This window comes from Sorex araneus, chromosome 11 (genome assembly GCF_027595985.1).
Source record: "Sorex araneus isolate mSorAra2 chromosome 11, mSorAra2.pri, whole genome shotgun sequence".
In the NCBI taxonomy this organism is placed as follows: domain Eukaryota; kingdom Metazoa; phylum Chordata; class Mammalia; order Eulipotyphla; family Soricidae; genus Sorex; species Sorex araneus.
The window spans coordinates 9099807-9122763 of NC_073312.1; the positions used below are offsets into that span (position 1 = coordinate 9099807).

The following is a 22957-nucleotide window of genomic DNA, read 5'->3' on the forward strand; positions in this document are numbered from 1 at the left end:
AAACATTCCAATAAAGTAATAAACAGGTGTTCAAGGGCTAGGGCTGAAGTGCGGGCCTTGCATGGAAATTATGAGTCCTGATTTTGGTCCCCAGCAACAAATGTTCTGCCTGCCCCTTATTCTTTTTTTTTAAATTAATTAATTTTTTTAGTGAGTCACAGTGAGGGTACAGTTACAGATTCACATATTTTCGTGCTTGTTTTTCCCTCATGCAATGTTGGAGAGCCCATCCCTCCACCAGTGTCCATTCTCCACCACCAATGAAGCCAGTATCCCTCCCACCCCCCTATCCCATCCCCCACCCCACCCCACCTCTGTGGCAGGGCATTCCAATTTGTTCTCTCTCTCTCCTTTTGGGTGTTGTGGTTTGCAACAGGCTGCCCCTTATTCTTGACATTGTCACGTGTGGCCCTAGTAATCTTGAGCACTTCTGGATGAGCAGCACTGAATCCAGGCCTATCCACAGGGCTAAGAATAGCAGGAAAGGCCACCACACCCGCCTGGCTCTACTTTGGGAGGCCACTGTAAAAAATTTCAGACTATATTAAAATACAGTAAGTCAGATAATTCTTTCTATATCAGTGAAAAGAAATGTGAGGCATCAACCATAGGAAGGAAGGAAGGAAGGAAGGAAGGAAGGAAGGAAGGAAGGAAGGAAGGAAGGAAGGAAGGAAGGAAGGAAGGAAGGAAGGAAGGGAGGGAGGGAGGGAGGGAGGAAGGAAGGAAGGATGGAAGGGAGGAAGGAAGGATGGAAGGAAGGAAAGAAGGATGGAAGCAAGGAAGGAAGGAAGGAAGGAAGGAAGGAAAGATGGAAGGAAGGATGGAAGGGAGGGAGGAAGGAAGGAAGGAAGGATGGAAGCAAGGAAGGAAAGAAGGATGGAAGGAAGGATGGAAGGGAGGGAGGAAGGGAGGAAGGGAGGAAGGAAGGAAGGATGGAGGGAAGGATGGAAGGGAGGGAGGGAGGGAGGAAGGGAGGAAGGGAGGAAGGAAGGAAGGATGGAGGGAAGGATGGAAGGGAGGGAGGAAGGGAGGAAGGGAGGAAGGGAGGAAGGAAGGAAGGAAGGGAGGGAGGAAGGAAGGAAGGAAGGAAAGATGGGAGGGAGGGAGGGAGGAAGGAAGGAAGGAAGGAAAGATGGGAGGGAGGGAGGGAGGAAGGGAGGGAGGGAGGGAGGGAAGAAGGAAATCATAGACCAGAGAGATAACAGAGGTTAAGGCACTTCCTTGTGTGCATGCAAGCAGCTGTGTGTTTGAATCCTGTCACACAATATTTCCTCTTGAGCACAGAGCCAGTTGTAGCCCTGACCATAGAGACAGGAGTGGTCCCTGAGCACCACCAGGTGTACCCCCTCAAAACAAATAGAAAGGTCCTCCCAGTTGCACCCGAACTACTGCCACCCTCTCAATTGTAGCAATAACCCCAAGCGGTGGTGTGACTCACTTTGGGAAACACTGGTGGAATAAATGCAAGTTAAAATGAAAAACACTAACAACCATCACCACCAAAAGATTCCAGGAAAGACAAGAGATATTTCCGAAGATCTCCACCTGTCTGATGTAGCTAGACTTACCCTTCCAATCAGAGCCAGGTAAGCTCCTTTATGATCAACCTGTGTCCTGTTAACAACCTGTCCCGGATCCTTGCTGGAAAAAGCAAAACCTCAACTTGAAGGCAGAGGAGAGTGAACCACAGTAGTTCGCACTGGAGAGGTGAGAGAGTTGGAATAAGAGGCTGCATGAGTGTTTGCCATTAATCTGAGACTAACTTTATTCTGAGACCCGAAGGCTATGGCCAGTACAGTGTAGGGTGGTTAATAACCAGATAGAAACCTAACCTCACTGGGGAGAGAGTTTGGGTTATCAATGTTGCCAGAAAGTAAAGGAAATGTTGAAAAGAGAGATAGGGAGAATGAATATGAATATGCCTTAACCTCTAGATGATCTTTGAGCTTTGAAAAATCAGAGGCAGATGACAAGCATTCCAACTAAGGCTAAAACACTGAGTTAGAGATGTTGTAGGGAGCCATTTTACAAGCCCGGCTCTTATCCTCTAGTCAAGTGGAGGCTTACTTGGGATTCCTGTAACAAGGTCACCACTGCTGACCTTACTGATCTTATCAGTTCGCCATTCCTCTCTCACTAACTAACGCCCATGCCTGATCTGCCCAACGCCCATGCCTCATCTGCATTTTACTATTGTTCCTATGGGGGTCCAAGCATGCATACCGCCCCCTCCCACCAAGAGGTATAAGTATTGTAACTGCTGTGAATAAACTCTCTCTCTCTCCTCCTCCTCCTTCTGGCTCTGCCTCTCTTTGTTCGGTTGTGTCCCCTCCTTAGCCCCACGAAGGGTCCTCCCTGCGGGACAGGATGATGCCCGCAGGGGGGACCCCACAAGATGTACTACCTGCCACCTATCACAGGGAGAGTCAAAGCTCGTTCTTCAGGCTTGGTCTAGTTAACTGCCTGCTTTTAAAAAAAAATCATTTTTTTGAGGACTATAACAGAATTTAGGGGTTCTAAAACACACCAGTCAGAATTTTCTTTTAAAGCTTATATACATTACATATATGTGACAGCATAAATTTATGACAGTGTAGCCCATTGTCATATAATGAAGTAGGAAAACAACAAGCATTTTCAAGAGAAAATAACATCAGTTGAGAGACCCGATGACTTCAAGGTTGCAACTGAAAAGTAAGAATTTTAAAACAGCAGGGCTGAAGCGATAACACAGCAGGTAGGGCGTTTGCCTTGTGTGCAGCCACCCAGGGTTTGATTCCCAGCATCCCATATGGTCCCCCGAGCACTGTCAGGAGTAATTCCTGAGTGAATGAGCCAGGAGTAACCCCAGTGCATCGCTGGATGTGAACCAAAAAGAAAAAAAAAAGAATTTTAAAACAGCAATGCTTAAGGGACTGAAAGGAAAATATATATTAATTTATTTAAATAATAGAAAAACTTTGGACAAGAGGGAAAAAAACTACAAAGTGGAAGTAAATAGAAATTGTAGAACTGAAAAACGAAATACTAAAAATCAAAAGAGCTACTTCATAGCTTAGCAACACCACAGATAACAATTAGAATGTGGAAGACACACCTTTGCAAATGAGATTATCTGATGAATAAAGAGAAATTTTGTAATAAATTATTAGAGCCTCAGGGTCTCACAACCAATATCAAAATATTGATATCCTATCCTTCAAGAAAATGAATGAAAGAGCAGACTAGAAAAATATTTGATAAGATGTCTGAAAATTTACCCAAATTTTGCTAAAAATATACATTTTAAAGTTTAAGAAGCTTAGGGAGCTTCAAGCAAAGCATACAAATATGAACTGCGCACATAGAAACGTATAAAATTGTTAAAAATAAAGAAATAAGGAGACAATCTCGTAAGCACTGAGGGAAAAGATTACATATTATGGTTCTATGGAATATCTTGAAGAACCTTCACCAATTTATGAGAAACAACAAATGTTAAAAGACAGTAGAATAGCTTTAAAACAATGGAAGAAAAACCCATCAACCTAGAATTCTATGTCCTCCAAAAATATCCTTCAAGAATAAGAGTTCCGCTTATATATGGTTTAGAAAGCTGGAAAAAACACCTTTCATACTCAAAAAAATTTTTCTGTGTATGTGAAAATATTAATATTTTTATTAAATTATCACAATGCTTTGTTTATAGAATAAACAATTGGCTGAAAACTCAGGGGATGAAACTCATGAGAGAGGGATGAGAGATTGGCTCCCACATTAAAGCACAAAATGAAGGAACAAAGAAGATACAGAACAAATAGAAATGAACTTGAAAGGTGGTCGATTTTAATCTGACGTGAATAATTTATTAAATGTAAATACTCTAGATGTAATAATTAAAAGACAGAAAATCACAGGATTAAAAGGCAAGACCCAAGTATATATTAATTTACAAGAAACATGCTTCAAATATAAATGCATAGCTCTTTTAAGAATATAAAATTATGAAAAAAATGCCATATAATTACTAATTAAAAAGTTAGAGTGGCTATATTAATGTTAAGCAAAGTAGATTTTGAAATAAGGAATATGACCAAAGCCAACAATGACTCTCATATAATGACATCGAAGGTAATTCATAAAGAAATCATGAAAACTCTCCATCTATGCACCAAAAAACTCTGCATAGATTTGAAGCAAAGTGAAATAAAGGAAAGAAGTTATCCACAATAATAATTGGAGATGTCAACCTTTCTCTATCAGTAATCAATTAAACAGGTAGACAGAAAATCATCAAGGAAATTGAAATTACAAACAATACTATCAACCAGCTTGATCTGACATTTATATAACAAACCACAGAATAGGAAAATCCACTTTCTTTTCATGATTAAAAGTTACTTTTATGATAAAAAGTAACACTTTCTGTGTGTGTGTGTGTGTGTGTGTGTGTGTGTGTGTGTGCTTATGTACATGTTCCTGGGAATCGAATCCAGGGTCATGTGCTCTACCACTGAGTCACATCCCTGACAGATCAAAATCTAAGCAATTTTATGTATATTTAATAGCAATGAATAATTAGAAATTAAAATTAAATCTATTGTGACTTATAATAAAGGGCAAAACTATAAGTAGGTAAAAAGTTAAAAGTTGTTTATAACCTACATGTTGAAAAACTGCAAAATATTCATGAGATCTAAAGAAGATCTAAATAAATCGGGACAGAAACTATTCATGGAATTGAAGTTTCAATAATGTTAAGACACCAATTTTCTCCAAACTCATCTATAAATTAAGTGTATTCTCAATCAAAATCTTTTATTATAGAAATCCATGGTAATAAAATTTTAAAATTGTATGAAAGGCAAAAGTTTTGGAAACAGAGTGTCTAATCAAGGTTTCCATCTAGCAAATCAGAAATGAATGAAGAGTTTCCTTGTGGGGTCTAATGACTGATCACGTAGAACAGGGGACGGGAAAAAAAGACACACTTAATTCTTGGAGCCACACATTCAGCTAACCCTGAATGCAACTTCCCCTACACACACACACCTACACACACACACACACACACACACACACACACACACACACATACACAGCAGTGATGACGTGTACTTGACTGCACTGTTCTAGTGTTATCGGGGTATAGGTCTTAGTAGTGGTCGCGCATGACAGTGAAGGTGGGTGAGCTTTGGAATCCAGGAAAACTCATCGCCCGTGGCCCTGCTCCTTATTAGCTGTATGACACTTGGCAAATTATTTTTAACTTTTGAAACAGGACACAGAAGTAACTACCTCATCTTCTTTTGTAAAATTAGATGCAAAAATGCCCAGCACACCGAGCAGTTCAATAAGGCTCCACTTTGCTATTCTTCCTCTCTTCCTATATACAACCTCTTGGACTGTAACAATTTAAAAGGATTAGATACGATCAATCTTTTAGAAATTATTTTTGTTGCAATGTGCTATATTATAGAAATTTTTCTTTCAAAACTTTTCTTTCAAAAGTATGTTAACTCTTGTTTCATAATTAGTTAACATAGTCTGGGAAGACTCACATGTTCTATGAATGTTCAATTTGAAACTTAAAAAAATAAATCCAGATAGAATAATTGTCTATTCGAGGGATAGCACAGTGGGTAGGTCACTTGCCTTGCACTCGGCCTACCCGGGTTCGATTCCTCCATCTCTCTCAGAGAGCCCAGCAAGCTACCTAGAGTATCCCACCTGCACGGCAGAGCCTGGCAAGCTACCTGTGGCATATTCCATATGCCCAAAACAGTAACAACAAGTCTCACAATGAAGACGTTACTGGTGCCTGCTCGAGCAAATCGATGAGCAACGGAAGGACAGTGACAGTGACAGAGTAATTGTGTTTGCATAGTTATGAAGAATAAAAAAATACAGTTCCTAGGTCAGAATTCTTGTCTCTATTCTTGTGCATAAGTCACTAAACCATTTTTTTTCAAAGAATGTGGCGTTTGGTAGAAATGAAAACTATTCTTTATTTTGAGCAAGAAGCATATTTATCATATGTTCAGCAGAGACTTTGGGTGGGGGGTGGCAGGTAAAGAACTGAGCCATACATGGTTGTGCTCAGGACTTATTCCTGGCAGGACTTTGAGGCCCACAGGTGGTGCCACGGATCAACCTGAGTCAGCTGCATGCAAGGCAAGTTCCTTACTTGCTGGACTCTCTCTCTCTCTCTGGCATGACAACAAAGACTTTTTTTTTCCAGCTGAACAACACTAAAGGGTTTCATTGCATTTTAGGAAATTGTCATCAATCAGAGATTTAGCAGCCATCAAAAAAAAAGGACTTCATAATTTAAGCTTTTATAACATGAGTGCGACTAGTAATCTCTACAATGAGAAAAAAATTACTAAACGAAGTGTTTATAAACCATAGTATTTCTTTGCAAAGAAAGTCTGCTTTATGCTTTTAAAAGCGTTTGATAATTTAAATGAAACTTATGTTTGAAATTAGAGCCAGGTGTGACATATTTCAGGCATAATTTACTAGCTGCATCAAGTATTTCATTATGATTTAGTAAAAGGCACCCAACAACTCCATATTTCATAGAAACATCAGAAATACAAGGATCTCATTCAGAAATGCATGGTTTGGCAGGTTTCCAGGACAGGAATTTGCAAGACGAAAGGTAAATTTATTTATTAAAATAAATCAAATGACTGACACTTTCCAGAAAACTGGCAAAACTGTAATATTCCAGTGTAAAGTTTACTTCCAAATTAAAAGAAAAAATGTGAGATATTTATTATAGGAACCCCAGTAATGTCCTAGAGCACTGGGCCTAGGAAATTTTTGGAAGTTCCGAAGTTAACATTGAGAAATTATTTGGAAATATCCTCAAGTTAATATTGAGAAACTTAACTTTAAAATACGTGTATTCGGAGTAGGACTTTCCAAAAAAAGCTCTTTTGTAAAATCTAGTGTTTATGATTTTTGGAAGGTTTATAATGATGTTCCTTAACCTTTGCTTGCCTATATGTAGTCAGTGATGAGTATTCTTTGCCAGAGTATCTGTGGAAGCAATCCAGATAGTTCTGAACTAGGTCTACACTGCTTCCTTCTTACCACACATGTGAGTTCTCTCCCCTCAGTTCTTCTTTCCCCAGTCCGGATCCTCCTCCTATCAGCATCATTTGCCTGAATGTTCAGGTACCTCTAAAACTCATGTGTTGAGCTAAACCCCAGGAAGTCGAGCTGCCTTTGGAGCAGGGGGGTCAAAGGAATAAGTAAGGGACAGACAACTCATAAGGACAGTGCCCTGATCAGAGCGGATGTGTCTTCATAAGAGATACTAGACAGTTACTTGGCATCCTCACTCCCTCTGCCCCTAGGCAATCCCTCTGTCCTGCCCTTCCCAAACATATGCACGAGATGAGATCATGTCAGCACACGGCAGAACGTCAGAATGAAACCTGCTTACCCGACACCCAGAACTGTAATACATTTCTGCGGCTTCAGTCACCCACTCTGTGTATTTTGTTATAGTCGCCTAAGCGTAATACAACTGATGCATCAGTTATTCAGTACTTTTATACTCACCCTGTCCTTTACTGCTTAACTTTTCATAAGGAAGTAAGTTTAAATATGTTTTTATACAGAACTGCAATGTATTGTTATTATATATTGGGGGGGGGCACAGAAGCAGTGCTCAGGGGTTACTCCTGGCTCTGCACTCAGAGTCACTCCTGGCTGGCTTAGATGCTGGGGATGGAACCCAGGTCTGCCGTTCAAGGCAAGCCCCTAACTGCTGTACCGTCTGGCCTCAAACTCTGATGTTTTATTGAGTGCAACGCAAAGCTTTTACTTCTTTTTAGAAGGCTTCAAAGAAAGGTATATTGATAATGTTAATTAGCCACCGTTAAGGCTGAAAATTACCATAAGCCAACTCACGTCTATGATGTATAAAATATGATGTATACAATACATCTGCTGTATTATATAATGTACATAATACAAATGCGCTGACGCACAATTTCTAATACAATTGTCACAACGCTAGAGAGTAGGAAAGTCTTGTGTGGGGGTAGAGGGTGGGGTGAGGAAGGGGGGACTGTGAATACTGCTTGAGGTCACACCCAGAGGTGCTCAGGCCTCACTCCCGGCTCTGTGCTCAAGGCTCACTCCCGGCTCTGTGCTCAGGGCTCACTCCCGGCTCTGTGCTCAGGGCTCACTCCCGGCTCTGTGCTCAGGGCTCGCTCCCGGCTCTGTGCTCGGGCATCACTCCCAGCTCTGTGCTCAGGGCTCATTCCTGCTCTGTGCTCAGGGCTCACTCCCGGCTCTGTGCTCACGAGCACTCCTGGAGGTGCTGAGGTGGTGGGGATGGAACCCGGATCCTCTGTGTGCAAGGCAAGTGCCCTGCCCGCTGCACAGTGACTCGCTCTCCCCGCACCCCCACCCCAAGGGTAAAGTATTAATCTTCTAGCTAGGTACTTTCAGGAAACTTTCAGGCATTTCCCAGCGACAGTGGCACTATTCTCTCCCCGGGTGTTTTCCCTGGTTTGCTTTGTCCTTCCCTGCTGCTGCGTCTGTTCGCGCCGGGCCCAGGCCGGCAGGTGCCGCGGGCGGGCGCGCCCCGGGAGAGCAGGGTCGGGACCCGCGCGGGTCTGAGAGCGGCTGGGGTCGGATAGGGCTGGGTGGTCGCGAAGGAGAGGAGGCCGGACAGACGAGCGGGCGTCCCAGGAAGGGCCCGGGGGTCCGCCGCGAGGCACGTCTCCGTGCAAGGTCTACACCAGCGCTTTCCCGGCTCCCGGGCGCCGGCGAACGGCAGCGCAGGGCGAGAGAACAAAGCCTTTAAGGGGCCGCAGGGAGCGCGGAGAGAACGTCCGGAGGAAGCAAAGGGGAGAGCGCCGGGAAACGCAGCGCCCCTCCGGCTCCATCCCTGGACGCGCCCGGGAGGCTGCCGGTTGCCTAGCGACGCGGCGGCCAGAACGGCCGCGCCCGATTGGCTAAGACGCGGGAGCCAATGAGGAGGCGCGATGTTGGCGGGGTCTTAAGATGGCTGCCGGGCGGCCGGCGACCGGCGGGTGAGTGTAGGGGCGACCGCGGGGCCGCCTCTCGGGGCCGGGGAGCTCGGGGGCGCCGGCGCGGGGGCCACGGGGGTCGGGGCAGGGCTGGCCCCGGCCAGGGCACCGGCGCGAGGGACAGCGGAGGCCTGCGAGCCGGAAGGGGCGTCTCGGAGGACGGGCCGCGAGGGGAGTGTCCGGCGGCCGCAGCCCTGCCCTGCCCTGCCCTGTCCGAGCCCTGGCGGGGTCCCCCGGCCTGGGCAGGGGGTGCAGGTGGGCGCGGCGCCCGCGAGGGCCGGCGAGTCCGGCCAGAGCCGCCCGCGAGCAGTCCCGGAGCCGGTGAGTAGCCTCGCGTCCTCCCGGCGCCCGGACCGGCCGGCCCGCCCGCTGCCCGCCGCGCCTGCAGCCGAACCCGCGTTTGCAACAGGACAGGACAGAACAACGTTTCCTTGGGACTGGGCCGGGCTGCGGGTGCGGCTGGTCCCTGACATCCACCGGGGCGTGCGGGGGTGGCAGTGGGGCGCTCAGGCACACTCCCCCCCTTTACTTATGTTTTTAATTTATTTTGGAGAAAAGGGACTGCATCTGTTTAACTTGACCTTCATCCACGTAAATGGGCCGTTTACGATGCTGCCCGGGATGCCAGGGTTGCTTGCTCAGAAGTCGACACGCTTTCTAGTGGTGGCACTAACCGGTCCCCAGGCCCAGAAACGGACGGACGCGTGTTTCTAAAAAGTTGAGCCGGAGGGAGGTGGGTGAGTGTCCTCCGAGTTAGGAATGCATTCCCATCGGACCAGGCTCCGATTTTTTTTTTTTTTGGGGGGGGAAGTTTTCTAACTGAAGACAGATCGGGAAATTCCACAGCTCAGTTGATGAGAAGGAAATTGCAAGCCCAGCGGGTTAGAAATGAGGGACGTTGACCCAATCAGATGCTCTGATTAAGCTCCCTTTGGCTCTAGGCTGTTTTGGTTATGAGAGAGTTAGCCCAGTCCTCCCAGGAAATGTGACATTATTGTCCACCAGTGACTTTGATGGATGCGATTTAACAAAGCATCTGACAGAGCTTCCTGCACTTGAGTATTTAAAAAAAAAACATAAAAAAATTTAAAGCAAATGTTTTTAATTTTAACAAGTCTCGAATTAGAAACCAGTCGTTTCTCCAAAAACATATCAGGAAAACCTCTAAGAGTTTGTAGATGGAACCAAAGGGCTGTATTTTTTTTGTTGAAGAGTGGATGGAAACTCAGTGCCTGTCACAGATGCTGTCTACAGCTGTGATATGTTGCATTTTGCTTTCTGGTTCTGTTCTGTGCCATCATAACTGGGGTTAATTTCCTTTGCTCTGGGCCTTCTTTCTAGGTACCCCATTGAAAGTGCAGAGCGTTCCTGAGAGCTGTGGGTTTCGGTTGGGAAGAGAAGCCTCATCTCCTGGGCTCTGGGCTTTGCGCAGTAGTGTCTCTGACTAGGAGAGAACGGGATGTTCTCGCAAAGAAGGAGGTGACAGATATATGGACACATACACTATTAAGATCTGCAGAGGAACATTTTGTAACTGTAGGTCATCTTCGAGTTCATCAAATTAAACTGTTTGTGCTCTGGCTTCTCAGTGCCTACCCTGACCCGTGACTTGCCCGCAGTTATGCTGTTTGGGACCCGAAACTCATCCTTTGACTATGGAAATTGTTTTTCTTGTTACACCAGCGGTTCCCAATCCTCTCACACCCCAGGGTCCCTTTTATTATAATTTAGTATCTCTGCGACTGCTATATTTTTTGCGAGACTGTGTCCACTTTATTCTTTCCCTTAAAAATAAAGTGTATAAAAATCAGGTCTGTCGTGCCCAATCAGCCTCTGCTGAACAAGTATGTGGTGCAATATGATGCTTCATTGAGTTTCAGCAGCCACCCAGAGAGGTGTGGTATTGTTTGAGGAAAAATGAAAAACACTGGGTTTTTGGCTATTGAAATCAGCGTCTTTATTACTGTCTTTATAAAGCTTTAAAAACCTTAGACCATAAACTGCTGGACAGGAGCTGTTGGTTGGGATGTGGCTTTTCTGAGGAGTCGCTGTCTGCCCAAGTGTCTTCATGGTGTCTGAGGGTGATTTTCAGGGGCAGAGGAAGTCCAGCATGGCAGACTAGGAGGATACATTCACAATGTTTTTGATTATGAACTACAGTTCATAGTAGATAGTAGATTCATAGTAGATTGTTGGAGCTCAGGACTGGAGATGTATACTGACTACTGTGCATTAAGGGTTTCTTTCTTTTTTTTTTTTTTTTCTTGGCAGGGGGTGGGTGGGACAGAGAATAATTGTGGAAAGAAAGAAATCTTAACTCCACCAAAGAAGAGAGGCTGTATGAAGGGAGAAAGAGATTCCGAATCATGTACTTCTTTGGGGCTAGAAATGATCAAATTAAAAATTACTTACAGGCTGAAGAGTGAGAGCTTATGAATTTAAGTACTTGGGTTGTTGTGTAGATCCAGCTACAATAGATAATGGAAGTGACAAAGTTTCAGCGGCTCCTGAGAATGGCTGAGGAATTGTTGCCATTAAAAGGGGATTCTGCTGAGGCAGGAAATAGAAAGAGCCTCATCCTTCCCGGCACGCAAAACAGGACACCAGCAACCGTTAGGAACGTGGGATTTGACACGCTTGCTGTGGACAGATTCCGGAGTGACAGACCCCAAACCAGTTTGAGCCAGCACCTCCGTCTTAGCCTGGGGGATGAGCCTGGCTCCGGTGTGGCCACGCTGCTGCACAGGCTTCCCGGGAACTGAGTTCACAGTGGCCACTGATGAACAGCTTATTATTGTTTTTTGCTTGTTTTCCCTCTGCCACAGGAGAATGGCAGTCACCAGATTTGGGGTTCCAGCTCAGGAATTGGAAAACATACGTATCTGAATGATCCCTTTATGGATTTGGTCCACTTTTTGCAAGTTAATATTTCTCTTTTTCTGTGGCACGTACCGAAAGTGATCGTACCAGGCCAGAGCACAGGGATGAGAGTTTGATGTTTGTTTTTGTTTTTAATGTTATTTTAGGTACCACGATTATTATTATTATTTATAGTAGCAGGAGTTTTATGAAATCAAAACAAAACAATGCCATTCCAATGCCACACAGCTAGAAGGGAATACAGTTCCTAATGGCACGTCAGTCAGAGCTGCAGAGGGCTGGTTTTTAAGGAAGTCCCAGAAGCTTGTCGGCAATGGGAAACTGCTCGGAGCTGAAGATGGCATGCCCTGGGCACAGCAGTGGCCGCGAGCCACTTCCTGGCAGCCAGAGCTGGACCAGCCCTGCATGGTGGCGGAGGCCAGTGTGCCGTTGCTTGAATCTTCTGTCTGTCCACTGTCGTGGCTGATGTCCAGACTCAGCAGGCGCGTGGTAGCAGGACAGGGGAACTGAGAGCTGTGGCAGGGCCTTACGAAGTTGGGTGCTTTTGCCTGTTTTGTCTCCTGCAAGCCTCGAGACATACCGGTATGTGGTGGGCATGTCAGAGATTCTGTGGCCAGGGAAAAGAACTTCCTTTATTTAACATTGAAGTTGAGGAGAGGAAAGAAATTGATTTCGAACATAGAACTGTGATTTTGTTAAGAATATCATCCCCAGTGAAATCTGAAATTTGTTACAATCCCGAAGTCCTGAAATGTATTCCACAGACCAGTGGCAAAGCTGTGTGGGAGCTAATTATCACCTCTTCCCCGCTCCTCAGCACGCGAGGCATATTCTAATAATAGCACGGCAAATGGTTTTCAGTATTGGCATATTTTATATGATGTTCTGTGCACTAACAAAGCGTCTCAAGATGCCTCCTTTCCAACTTGCAAGATCCTCAGGCCAGGTTTTAAGGGGCCCCCGGAGCATATATGATCTGCGATCCCCTCTTGGCAAGTGGAAATACATGTGGTTGAGTTGAAAATATGGCTCAGTCCTTTGGATAGGCCCATGAGGATGAAGAGCCTCGGGCCCGTGCTCTTCCTGCCCAGATGCTTCTGGTTTTTGAATAAATCAAGATGAAAAGCTCCATCCTGAACATCACGCCCCAGCCTGCAATAGGAACTCCATGTCAGACTGGAAATTAGAAAGTAAATGATGTGCGTCAGTTGCTAAGTGATGGCTCTTCAAACATTAGAGACTTCAGAACGACTAACATAGGGACTGCTCCCCACTGGTCACTCACCGCAGCCCATGGCCACAGAAGCAAGTCGCAAAAGGAGCCCAGCGACATGTATGTTTTTTGCCATTGAACTCTGTGATGGACTGTCTACACATCCAGTGTCAGGGAAGTTCAAAAATGAGTCCTTCACCTTGGAATGGTCGAGTCAGTGATGTGCCAGAGCACTGAGGGTTGGGAGTTCACCCTCTTCGTGAGTCTAGTTTGGTGAGGCTGTTTCGAGATGTAGGAGTAGCCCGAGGCTGCACCCAGACCTGGAGAGTGACCTCAGAGAGATTTCAGGAGTCCATGATTCAGAGAGGGCAGAAGCTCCTGATTCCTTTGTCAGGGGGGACTGGCCGTGGCCTTGGTACTGATCACGGTAGGAGCCACGGAAAGTTCAGCCAAAAGGAATTCCAAAAAAGAATTTCCTCTGTACTAATCTAGATTGCTCCAGACTCACAGTAAATGATGAGTTGTGTAACAGATTCTGCTATGAGTCAAGTTTTGGATGAGCTGGTTCAGGCTCATTGTATACACTGAAATAAGCGTGTCATGTGGACCAGTGGGGAATGTACTGTTGCCATTTTAGCGAATGACTACAACTCAAATTTCTGACAACAGTCTTTACTGAACTTAACAGTAGTCCTAGTGCTCTCTATCTCGGGGCCACATTAGCTAATTTTGGTTTGTTTTTTGGGGGGCCATACCCATCTGTGCTCCAGGCTTACTCCTGGTTGTGGTTGGGTACCATGGGGGGTGCCAGGGATTGAACCGGGTTGGCTGTGTGGAAGGCAAGCACCTTACCTGCGTACTATTTCTTCAGCCCCCAATACTAAATATTATCTTGAACTTTAACATTAGTTTCTCACATACTGTATTGTTATTCAAATAAGCTTTACATTTTTGTAAAATTTTAGAATCACTCTCCATTTTTATTATTTTAACAAGTGGTATAAAATTTAAAACTGGAACATCCTGTTTTTTCACGTTTTCTTAAGCTACTCATGCAGCTTATACGTTTACCTGCCATTAATTGCTTTTCTGCTACTTAGTCCTTTGAAAGTTTTATGCTTTCAATTATTAGTGAAGTATCCAACTTAATTTTCTTTTCTAATGTTTGTAGCTGAAAATATTGAATTTTTTTTTTGGGGGGTGGAAGGGGAGCCAAACCTGGTGGTGCTTAGGTCTTATTCCTAGATGTGTGCTCAGGGATTACTCTGAGGAGTGCCCAGGGGACTGTATGGATTGGTGACCTGGGGTTAACCTCATGCAAGGCAAGAGCTCAAACTGTTGTACTATCTCTCTGGCCCTTGTATTATGATTCTTAAATTGCCTGCATTGTATATTGTCAGATTCTTAACATTATTGAACAATGAATGCTTCTAATTTTTTAAAGGCAATCAATGTCCAACATTCTTTTAACTATTTAATCTGTAGGTGTGTCATAACAAACATTTAACCTACTTGAAAACATTTTAATTTACTATAAGTAAATGTTTTTGTTATTTTAGTAGGAGTGTACATACTATTTTAGATTTTAAAAAAGTTTAAGATGGGTTTTTTAATTTAGTGATTGGAATAATGACTAGATTCTTAGGGGTCTCTTAATGGTTTTAATTTTTTTTATATGTTTACTTCTTGTGTCTGAATTTATCTTCTTCCCTGTAGAAGAGAAGATGTGGAGTGGGCTGCTCCCTCCTGGCCTAAATGAAAGTGATACTGAGTTAGAATCTGAAGATGAAGACACATCTGAGAGCTCTGAGCCTAACTTACAGGAAGACAAGGTAGATGAAGTGACCAAGAGAAACACCGAAATCTCAGCTTGCCCTCCAGATGGGCCCCAAACTGCGCCAGAGACAACTGTAAATGCATACAAAGAGTGTCCTTCCGGGATCTCTCTAGCTATGTGGGAGGTAGGTTTTCTGTGCTGAGGTTTTCTCTGTGTGTTTGTGTGTGTGTGTACACACACTGCATTGACTAACCACTTCTTTTTGGGTCTGTGGCTAAACCATGGGCTATTTGAACTTTCACTTCCATTTGATTTTCATTAAACGAGAAAAAAGCATTGAAAGTCAGGTTACTTACTTTGCCTGAAGTGGTGATACACAAGGAGTTTCTAGCTTAATTTTATCTATAATCTATATGGATGGGGCATTAAATTTCACTTTTCACTCTCAGAGATGGCTTATTTAGAAAGAAATAAAAATAAAACCAGTTTTGGAAATATCTAAGAGGATAAATATCTCAAGAACTGAACTTTTATTTTTATATATGCTAGAATATTATTTTTATTTCTTCTTGGTTTTAAATGCTTTCCTCCAAATATTTTTATTCTTTTATATAGAAATTTCAAGAATTACATAAAAGAAATTCTGAACAGACAGCTGCGAATTCAAGATTTAGAAGGAAGAGAAGAAAACGTTCCAGAAAAGGTGTTATGTTTTAAATGAAGGTCAATTAAAAGTAGTGTTTAGTGTTAAATTTTGACAGTTCAACAACTTTAAATAGATTTAACTTTGAAATTGCAAATACTTAGATATTGATACTTTGTGAATATTTTTTTTCAGGCAAATTAAACAATGAAGAAGAATCTGAGAGGTAGGTGAGATTAAAAGTAAGTCTTTTCTGTTCTAGACAAAGTAAGATTTCTGAAAGTAGTTGGAACTGCACACCTCTGATAACTGCTTGTTGCGATTCTAGTAGCCATCTAAAAAGTCAAAATAAAAAGGAGCACATCTGATGTATGACCTGTATGTCACTGTCTCCCTGTAGTGGCCAGCCCTCCAAGGAAGACGAGTGGAAGGAGCTTACTCAGTATTTCGGAATCAATGAAAGGTTTGACCCCCCTGTTAAAAGGAAAAAGGTTGAGAAGGTAAGCCATTTTCTGAGTACATTTTACATTTGCTGTTAGGAAATGTTTGTGGCTAGCTTACCTATGAGGTCTTTGTACTCATTTTGAAATTTTTTTGGATAAGTGAAAATGCTTAATTTTTGAATTAAGTGAATCAGTGAAAGTGTCTCCATGTGTCAGACAGTATATGCTCAGTGTACCAGGAAGCAGGTGGTTACAAATAAACAGTTACAACGTGGTAGAAGGGACATGAATGGCCATTGTGAAAAAGTTAGGGTGGGAGCCCCACCTTAGGTTAGTTGTCCTCTTTCTTAGACGATGACTTTCCTGCGATCCGTAGAATGGGCAGGAATCTGTATGCAGGGAGGCAGCAGAGAGCAGCTGGCGTGGGACCTCCAGGAGCAAGGGGAGGAGCTGGGGTTAGGCCTATCGAGGGCTTGAATTTTCAGGGGAGTACTGGGATCCACGGATTGCCTGGCTCCTCTGTGGAGAGTGGGCAGGAGGGAGGCAAGAGCTAGCGAGAGAAGGACAGTGAAGACACTTGTCGGCAGGAGTTTGACCGAGAGTGGGGTAACAGGTGGAGAGACGTGGGGGGATTTGAGTAATTCTCTGGGAACTTTTGCCTCTGGAGGGATGGGTGGTGACCGCCCGCCTCGGGAGTGCGTCTTCAGGATTGAGCCGCGAGCTCCGGTCCGAATAGTGATGCTTGTTAGGAAGGTGGGAAAGCTGGGGCTTGACCAGGGTTCCCTGGGGCATCTGCGGTGATGGCCAATGCGATGTCTACCATGCCAGCTTTGGAGTCACATCTAGAAGTCATCACTTGGCTGCACATGCTAATCGTGGAGTCTTGAATGAAGGAGTAGCTTAGCTTAGAGATTGATGAGTGTTGACTCCGGGAGCATGAAGTTGAGCGCCGAGTGCTAGAGCCGCGGGCCCGGGGGCTGGTGAAGATGGGTTGGCTGGATCCCTGGTACTTTCTTCATGGATCACTGCTGTGGGCAGTCATGTACTTTGACACCACTGCCATTTTCTGATTCATCCATAGTTCATGTGAAAAATGTGTGATTTTTTCAACCCATCACTGGCGGGGTTGGGGGGTGGGGGGTGCCAGGGGTTCTCAGGTACTAGGAACTGACAGCAGAATTGTCCATGTGGGACTCTTTGGGTTTTTTTGTTTGTTTTTTTACTTTTTGGGTCACACCCTGCGATGCTCGGGTTATTCTTACTCCTGGCTCTGCACTTAGGAATCACTCCTGGTGGTGCTCGGAGGATTATATGGGATGCTGCGAATCAAACCTGGGCCAGCTGCATGCAAGGCCAATGCCCTACCTGCTGTGCTGTCACTCCAGTCCCATGTGGGACTCTTGATTCCAGCTTCACCAGGAATTCTTGTGACCTCATCCTTGAACACTGGGAAATGGAAACCAGGATCACTGTTTGCCACAACCAGGTGCTAGAATGAGAAGCCTCCTTTTCACAGTGTTTTAGTAGAAATGCTAAATTTCTTAGCTGACCCCCAGTAGAATGGAAAATAAACCCAGACTCAGTGACCCCCCACACTCCCCGAATTCTCTGGACTGTGGTGCAGGGACTGGCAGTCTCGTGTCTCTTGTGGTTTTAGGGGCATTGAAAGGAGATGGAAGACCACGTGAGGTTGACACTCTTCCTGGTTGACCTTATCTAAAACATTAGGCAGTAGATCATGCAGAGAGCAGTTGGCCATGCTTACCTCTGCCCAGCTTTGTTAATCGGGCCCCAGATACTGTCTAGATTGTTCTCTTTCGAGAAAGATTGGTTAAATTTGTTTTTCCCAAGAAATACTGTTTAAAGTCTTACTATGGGCTAGGTGGTCTATGTTATTCCGTAACTTAGAGTGCGTATGAAGGTCTTTTGAACTATTGACTTACTGCCGTGCTGCGCCCTGGAGCATGGCCATGACTGAGGGGTGCAGTAGTAGCTTTCCGTGCCGATTGTTGTTCTCTGAAAGATGGCAGGTTTCCCCGGAGGCACTGAGCAGTCGCTCCCCCAGCCCCCGAGAAGGGGTTGGCCAAAGAAGTTTGGGAGCTGCATACTTAGGTTGCCGCTCAGTCTAACTTAAGCCGTCCAGTTGAACTTTTTACATTCTAAAAAAGTAGAAATTCTAGGTGTTTATTTTATGATCTGTCCTATTTGAATTTTATTGTTATTCTCCTTATATGCAATTGTATCATCTTGACGCTGGCCAGGTAAAGCTCGGTCTCACTGCTTGTCTGGGATTTGGAATTTGTGTTATAACCCTTAGCAAAGGTTGCTAGGATTCCTTATGCAAAAGTATTTTAAGCTACTTAGTTTAAAATTTTGGAAGCAGGCGTTTCTGGCTTGCATTATGTAGTGGGTATAATCTAGAAAAAAATTAAAAAGTTAAACACTACTGTAAGCAAGACTTCTGAATAAGGAAGATCACTCGAATTTCCTTGTGTTTGCCCAGGAATCTGTTTTATAAGTTACAGATTTCTTAAGGGTAGACATTTTTCTACATGAGTGACATCTAGCTGAGAAAGTCCTGACAGTCTTCTGAGGAAGCGGGTTCTGGCCAGGCGTGGCTTTGCCCAGTGTTTTGCCAGTACCCGGCACTGTGCGTCACCCCGAGCAGGAAAAAGAGAGGCTTTCCTGTACTGTGCTCTCTCGGTGGGTCAGTGTCTCTGCTTGCCCGCAGGCTCCTGGCTCCCTGGGGTGGGGTTGCTGTGTCACTTTGCACCACTCTCTCCCTGCTGAAGTTTCTACTGGGAACCCAGCAGAATAAATAGATGTTAAAAATGTCCACATCAAAGCACCAAGATCAAGCGAAGAGTAAATCTCAGTCTAGCAGATAGTAGCTACTGCTCGAGAAATCTGAGAGAGGATCATGAAGAATTGCAGCGTGGACAGACTCTAGTCTCTGATTTTATGTCTCTGGAGCAGAGACTGATCTGTTTCCATTTCTTGGGAGTCTTTTTATTCGCTCTCTGTTGAACTCCACCCTCAGCAGGAAGACAGGACCAGGCTTCTGGGTCTCGAGCCTCTCCCACGCTCTTCTCCCCCGCCTTCCCTTTGGGGGCGCTGCCAAGCAGACCCCGGGGCTCCACCAGGAATGAGTGTTTACAGCTCTGCTTCCCCGACAGACAGCGCAGAGGCTGGTGCCTGTTAAATGGGATCTTCCTGATAGCCAAGGCGGTTTGAAAGTGATCTTAGTATTGCATGCAGAGACAATTGTGTTTCTGGAAGCAGTTCTGGGACTTCCTAATAATTCAATAATCATAGCATTAATTATTTTAAAATCTATAAGGGACTTTCTTTAGAATTAATTTCTTTATAAATGTCTAAGTCTTTAATTGAATCAGTTTGATTAGTCAGCAGTCATTATTTAAGTAGTTTTATGTATGTTTAATGGATGTTTTTGGCACCAAATCAGAGGCACTTTTGATCGTTTTTAGATTAATTATTCAATGTCTTTGGTAAGTTTTTTTTCCTTTCTTTAGTTTTTGAATGTAAACTACTGTTGTGTGGTTTAGTATAGCTACATAGATAGGCACTGTTTAGTAGAATGCTTTCACCAAACGGGCCTGGATGCAGAACAAAGACTTCTGCCTACGTGGGTGAGCAGAAGGCAGAGGTGTGCAGGGCTGGGGGAATTGGTGGGGCTGTGCAGTCCCCCCAAAGTATCCTCTCTTGATCCTTGTGTGGATCAGGATCAGGTCAGACCAGCACTATTCTCATCACCTAGACAAAAACACAACCGAGATTTGTCGTAACAAAACCCTCCAAGTAGGCACAAAGCAAAACTCTGAACCAAGTCATTTTGTTCCTGACAGAGGCTTGTCTGAAGTACCAATCCAGCACAGTTTTTTCCCTATGTGTCTTAGGTAATTTTAATAGGTCTGATTTATAGGTAAAGCTTGCGACACTAATTCCTAGCCCTTGTTACCCACATCGTAATGGAGCCATGGCTTAATTTCTTTCCTAGCTATTTAGGTATCACTGTAGTACGGCAAAGTGTGATGGGTAATTCATCTATATCCAGCTTTCAAACTTAAATATATTAACAAACCGAACAAACCAAATACCTGCAGAACTGTGTCGTGATGCAGTTTCACCTGAAGAGCTTTGCCCGCATGTCCGAGGATACGCTGCCCAACTACCCACATGCCGGCTGCCTGTTCATCTCTCAGGGGCACGCGCTGCCGCCTTCCTGATGCTCCCCAAAGGATGCTCAGGGCCTTCTGGGAATCTTCCTGTGACCAAATCACCACCCCTAAATTGGTTCGTCTGCATTGAAATCTGCTTGTGCTAAATTCTGATTCTTGCCAAAAGGCTTCTCTGAAACACACCAAGGCCATGCCTAGCGTTACGGGAACATGTGCCTTGCACCTTGCTCATTGTGGAAAGGTCTAAATAACACCAGAAAAGGGTGCTCTCAAGTACAACTGATGCCTTTGGAAAAGCTTCGTACTTGGTGCTATTTCATGTATTTTCTCACCACTCACATATAAAATCCTGGTCTGAGCCTGTAAAGAACTCTGAATAGGTCTGTAGCTGACAGAACTAACCCTTCTCTTTGTTGAATGGTACCCTGATATTTGTATGCAAGAGATGCAACTTACTTATTGAATGCCTGCTATATGCTGAATATGTTGCTAGATATTTTATATATGTATGTATGTATATATATATATATATAGAGAGAGAGAGAGAGAGAGAGACCCTTACCGTAACCTTGTAAAGGTTGTGCTATTACTGTTTTCACTTTGCAAGTGAAAGTCCCAACCTGTAAGAGTTTGAGAGACTCACCCAGAGTTGCCTGGCAAATACAGGAATGAGAGTCTGAACCTGGTTCTCATCAGCCATTCTCTAATAAGATGTGGGCTTAGGTTGGTGTAAGTGCTTTGCATAGTGATGGCTTTTCCTAACACTGACATCTTGAATGTCTTTGAAATGTTAGTATCATATAGAATCACAGTTTGGAAGTGTTTGTAGGACCAGAAATTTTTCGTAGTCAAAAAGAACCTACTAAATTTTACTTAAGTAACCCCCAACTCCTCCAAGAAATGAAATGGAGAGATTAAAAGTAGTTAAAGCTAGTGAACTATGGTGAAAAGAGGGGGGAATTAAACTTTTGAACTAAAAATGAAGCTGAACACGTTAAGTCGAATTCTTGAGTTTTATTTCTAGGAAAGAATTTTGGCGAATCTGTTCATTTTCTTTCTTTTTATATTTCCTCTTTTTTTTTTTGGGGGGGTCACACCTGGCGATGCTCAGAGCTTACTCCTGGCTCTGTACTCAGGACTCATTCCTGTTGGTACTCAGAGGACCATATGGGATGCCAGAAATTGAACCTGGGTCGGCTACGTGTAAGGCAGGAGCCCTACCCGTTGGACTGTCGTTTCATAATCTGTTCATTTTCTTAAAGAAAGTTGGGATTACGATTTAAGCACCTAAGAGCTGTGACCGGATTTCTTGACTTTGAGTCCGTTACTCTGTTACATGAATCCATCTCCTCTCTTCTCTGAGTGGCCGAAGGATGGGAGTTGGTTGGTGGTAGGTGAGTGTGATTGATTTTTAAGTGAGAATTGTACTTACTTAGCTCAGCAGTTCGTTTCTCGAAGAAGGAAACATGATTGTTTTTCCTCCATCGTGACAGCTTAAAAGTGGGGGCTTTGTGGCAGCTACAGGCAGTTACATGTGTGAGCAGATGCAGCACAGCATTCGCAGTCCCCGAGCACTGGAGCTAGACACAGGGCAGCTTCCTGTTTGGACTCGCCCATTCTAGTGCGGGAGTAAGGAATTCAGCACCAAATCTTGTACAGTCCCAGGACATCGAGCTAAGGGAGGGAAGAAGCTCTGTGGAAGGAGCAGGGCAGGCTCTCAGTCACTGCGATGCTGTCTCAGGTATTGCCCGGCCCCATGTTCGGGGCATAGGAAGAATTGAAGTCTGATGTTGAAATGCTTTGTTTTCATAAATCTCAGTGGCGTTTAAGGGGGCGTCTAATGGAAAGAGAGATCATTTAAAAGCATCTTAAAAATAAAGCACTGTATTTTTTTTTTTTCTTTTTGGGTCACACCCGGCAATGCACAGGGGTTACTCCTGGCTCATGCACTCAGGAATAACTCTTGGTGGTGCTTGGGGAACCATATGGGATGCTGGGAATCGAACCTGGGTTGGCTGCATGCAAGGCAAACGTCCTACCCGCTCCAGCCCCAAAGCACTGTATTTCTACTGTAATATGAACAATAATAAAAAAAGCTTCAAGTGCGGATATTGTGTTAAGCTCTAGAAGTCCAGTATGGAGTTGAAATTTTTCATTTTCTTAGGGACTGTAAGTTCACAAAACCCTGACCCTTTTTACTCCCTGGGGTCTCAGTACACCCGTTATTGCTGTTAGGAGGTCCTCGGGGGAGCCTCTCACAGCCACACGTAAGGATTACGTTCCCGGGTGGCCTGGCGTCCTCTTGGCACTGAAGCTGTGGTGAACTGCTGCGCTGTGTTCACTTAGCCTGGGCGAAACGAGGGGTTCTTTTTGAGAGGAATGAGGTGCGACGGGGAAACTCGCCAAGCTGGCATGCAAATAACTGTTGTTAGTGTGGAACATACCTTGGCACATGCTGTCTGCTTTCGGAAGATAGAAGGCCAGTCTGGGGATGGATGTTTACTGCACCTAGCGAGAGCTTGAGGCCCTGGAGAGAGAGAGAGATCCCATAAAAATAGAATTAACATAAGAACAGAGGGTTGGATAACTGGATTTATTGGGATGGGGGGAGTGATGGATGATGCTAGTGTGGCCGACTCTCATGGGGAACCAGAGATAAGCTCTAGGCAGTGAAACATTGAAAACTTTACCAGGCCTTACCCAGGAGAAAGGGAAGGCAGTGAAGTTGTGGATCTCTGATCAGGTGTGAGGACAGGTACTTTGACTT

General features: G+C 44.4%; 1 protein-coding gene across 3 annotated transcripts in view; it reads left to right on the forward strand.

The window, feature by feature from the left end:
* The first annotated feature begins 8899 nt into the window (after positions 1-8899).
* FAM204A (family with sequence similarity 204 member A) overlaps positions 8900-22957 on the forward strand; it is a 35443-nt gene continuing 21385 nt past the window's right edge. The window contains exons 1-5 of one of the 3 annotated variants that reach the window (XM_055119410.1): positions 8900-9038; positions 14845-15089; positions 15521-15608; positions 15744-15774; positions 15949-16048. In XM_055119410.1, the coding sequence (XP_054975385.1) occupies positions 8978-9038; positions 14845-15089; positions 15521-15608; positions 15744-15774; positions 15949-16048 (525 nt within the window). In that variant the 5' untranslated portion in view covers positions 8900-8977. Of the gene's footprint in view, positions 9039-9079; positions 9357-14844; positions 15090-15520; positions 15609-15743; positions 15775-15944; positions 16049-22957 lie in introns of those variants that run through there. The other 2 variants (XM_055119409.1, XM_055119411.1) reach the window with 2 other exon arrangements.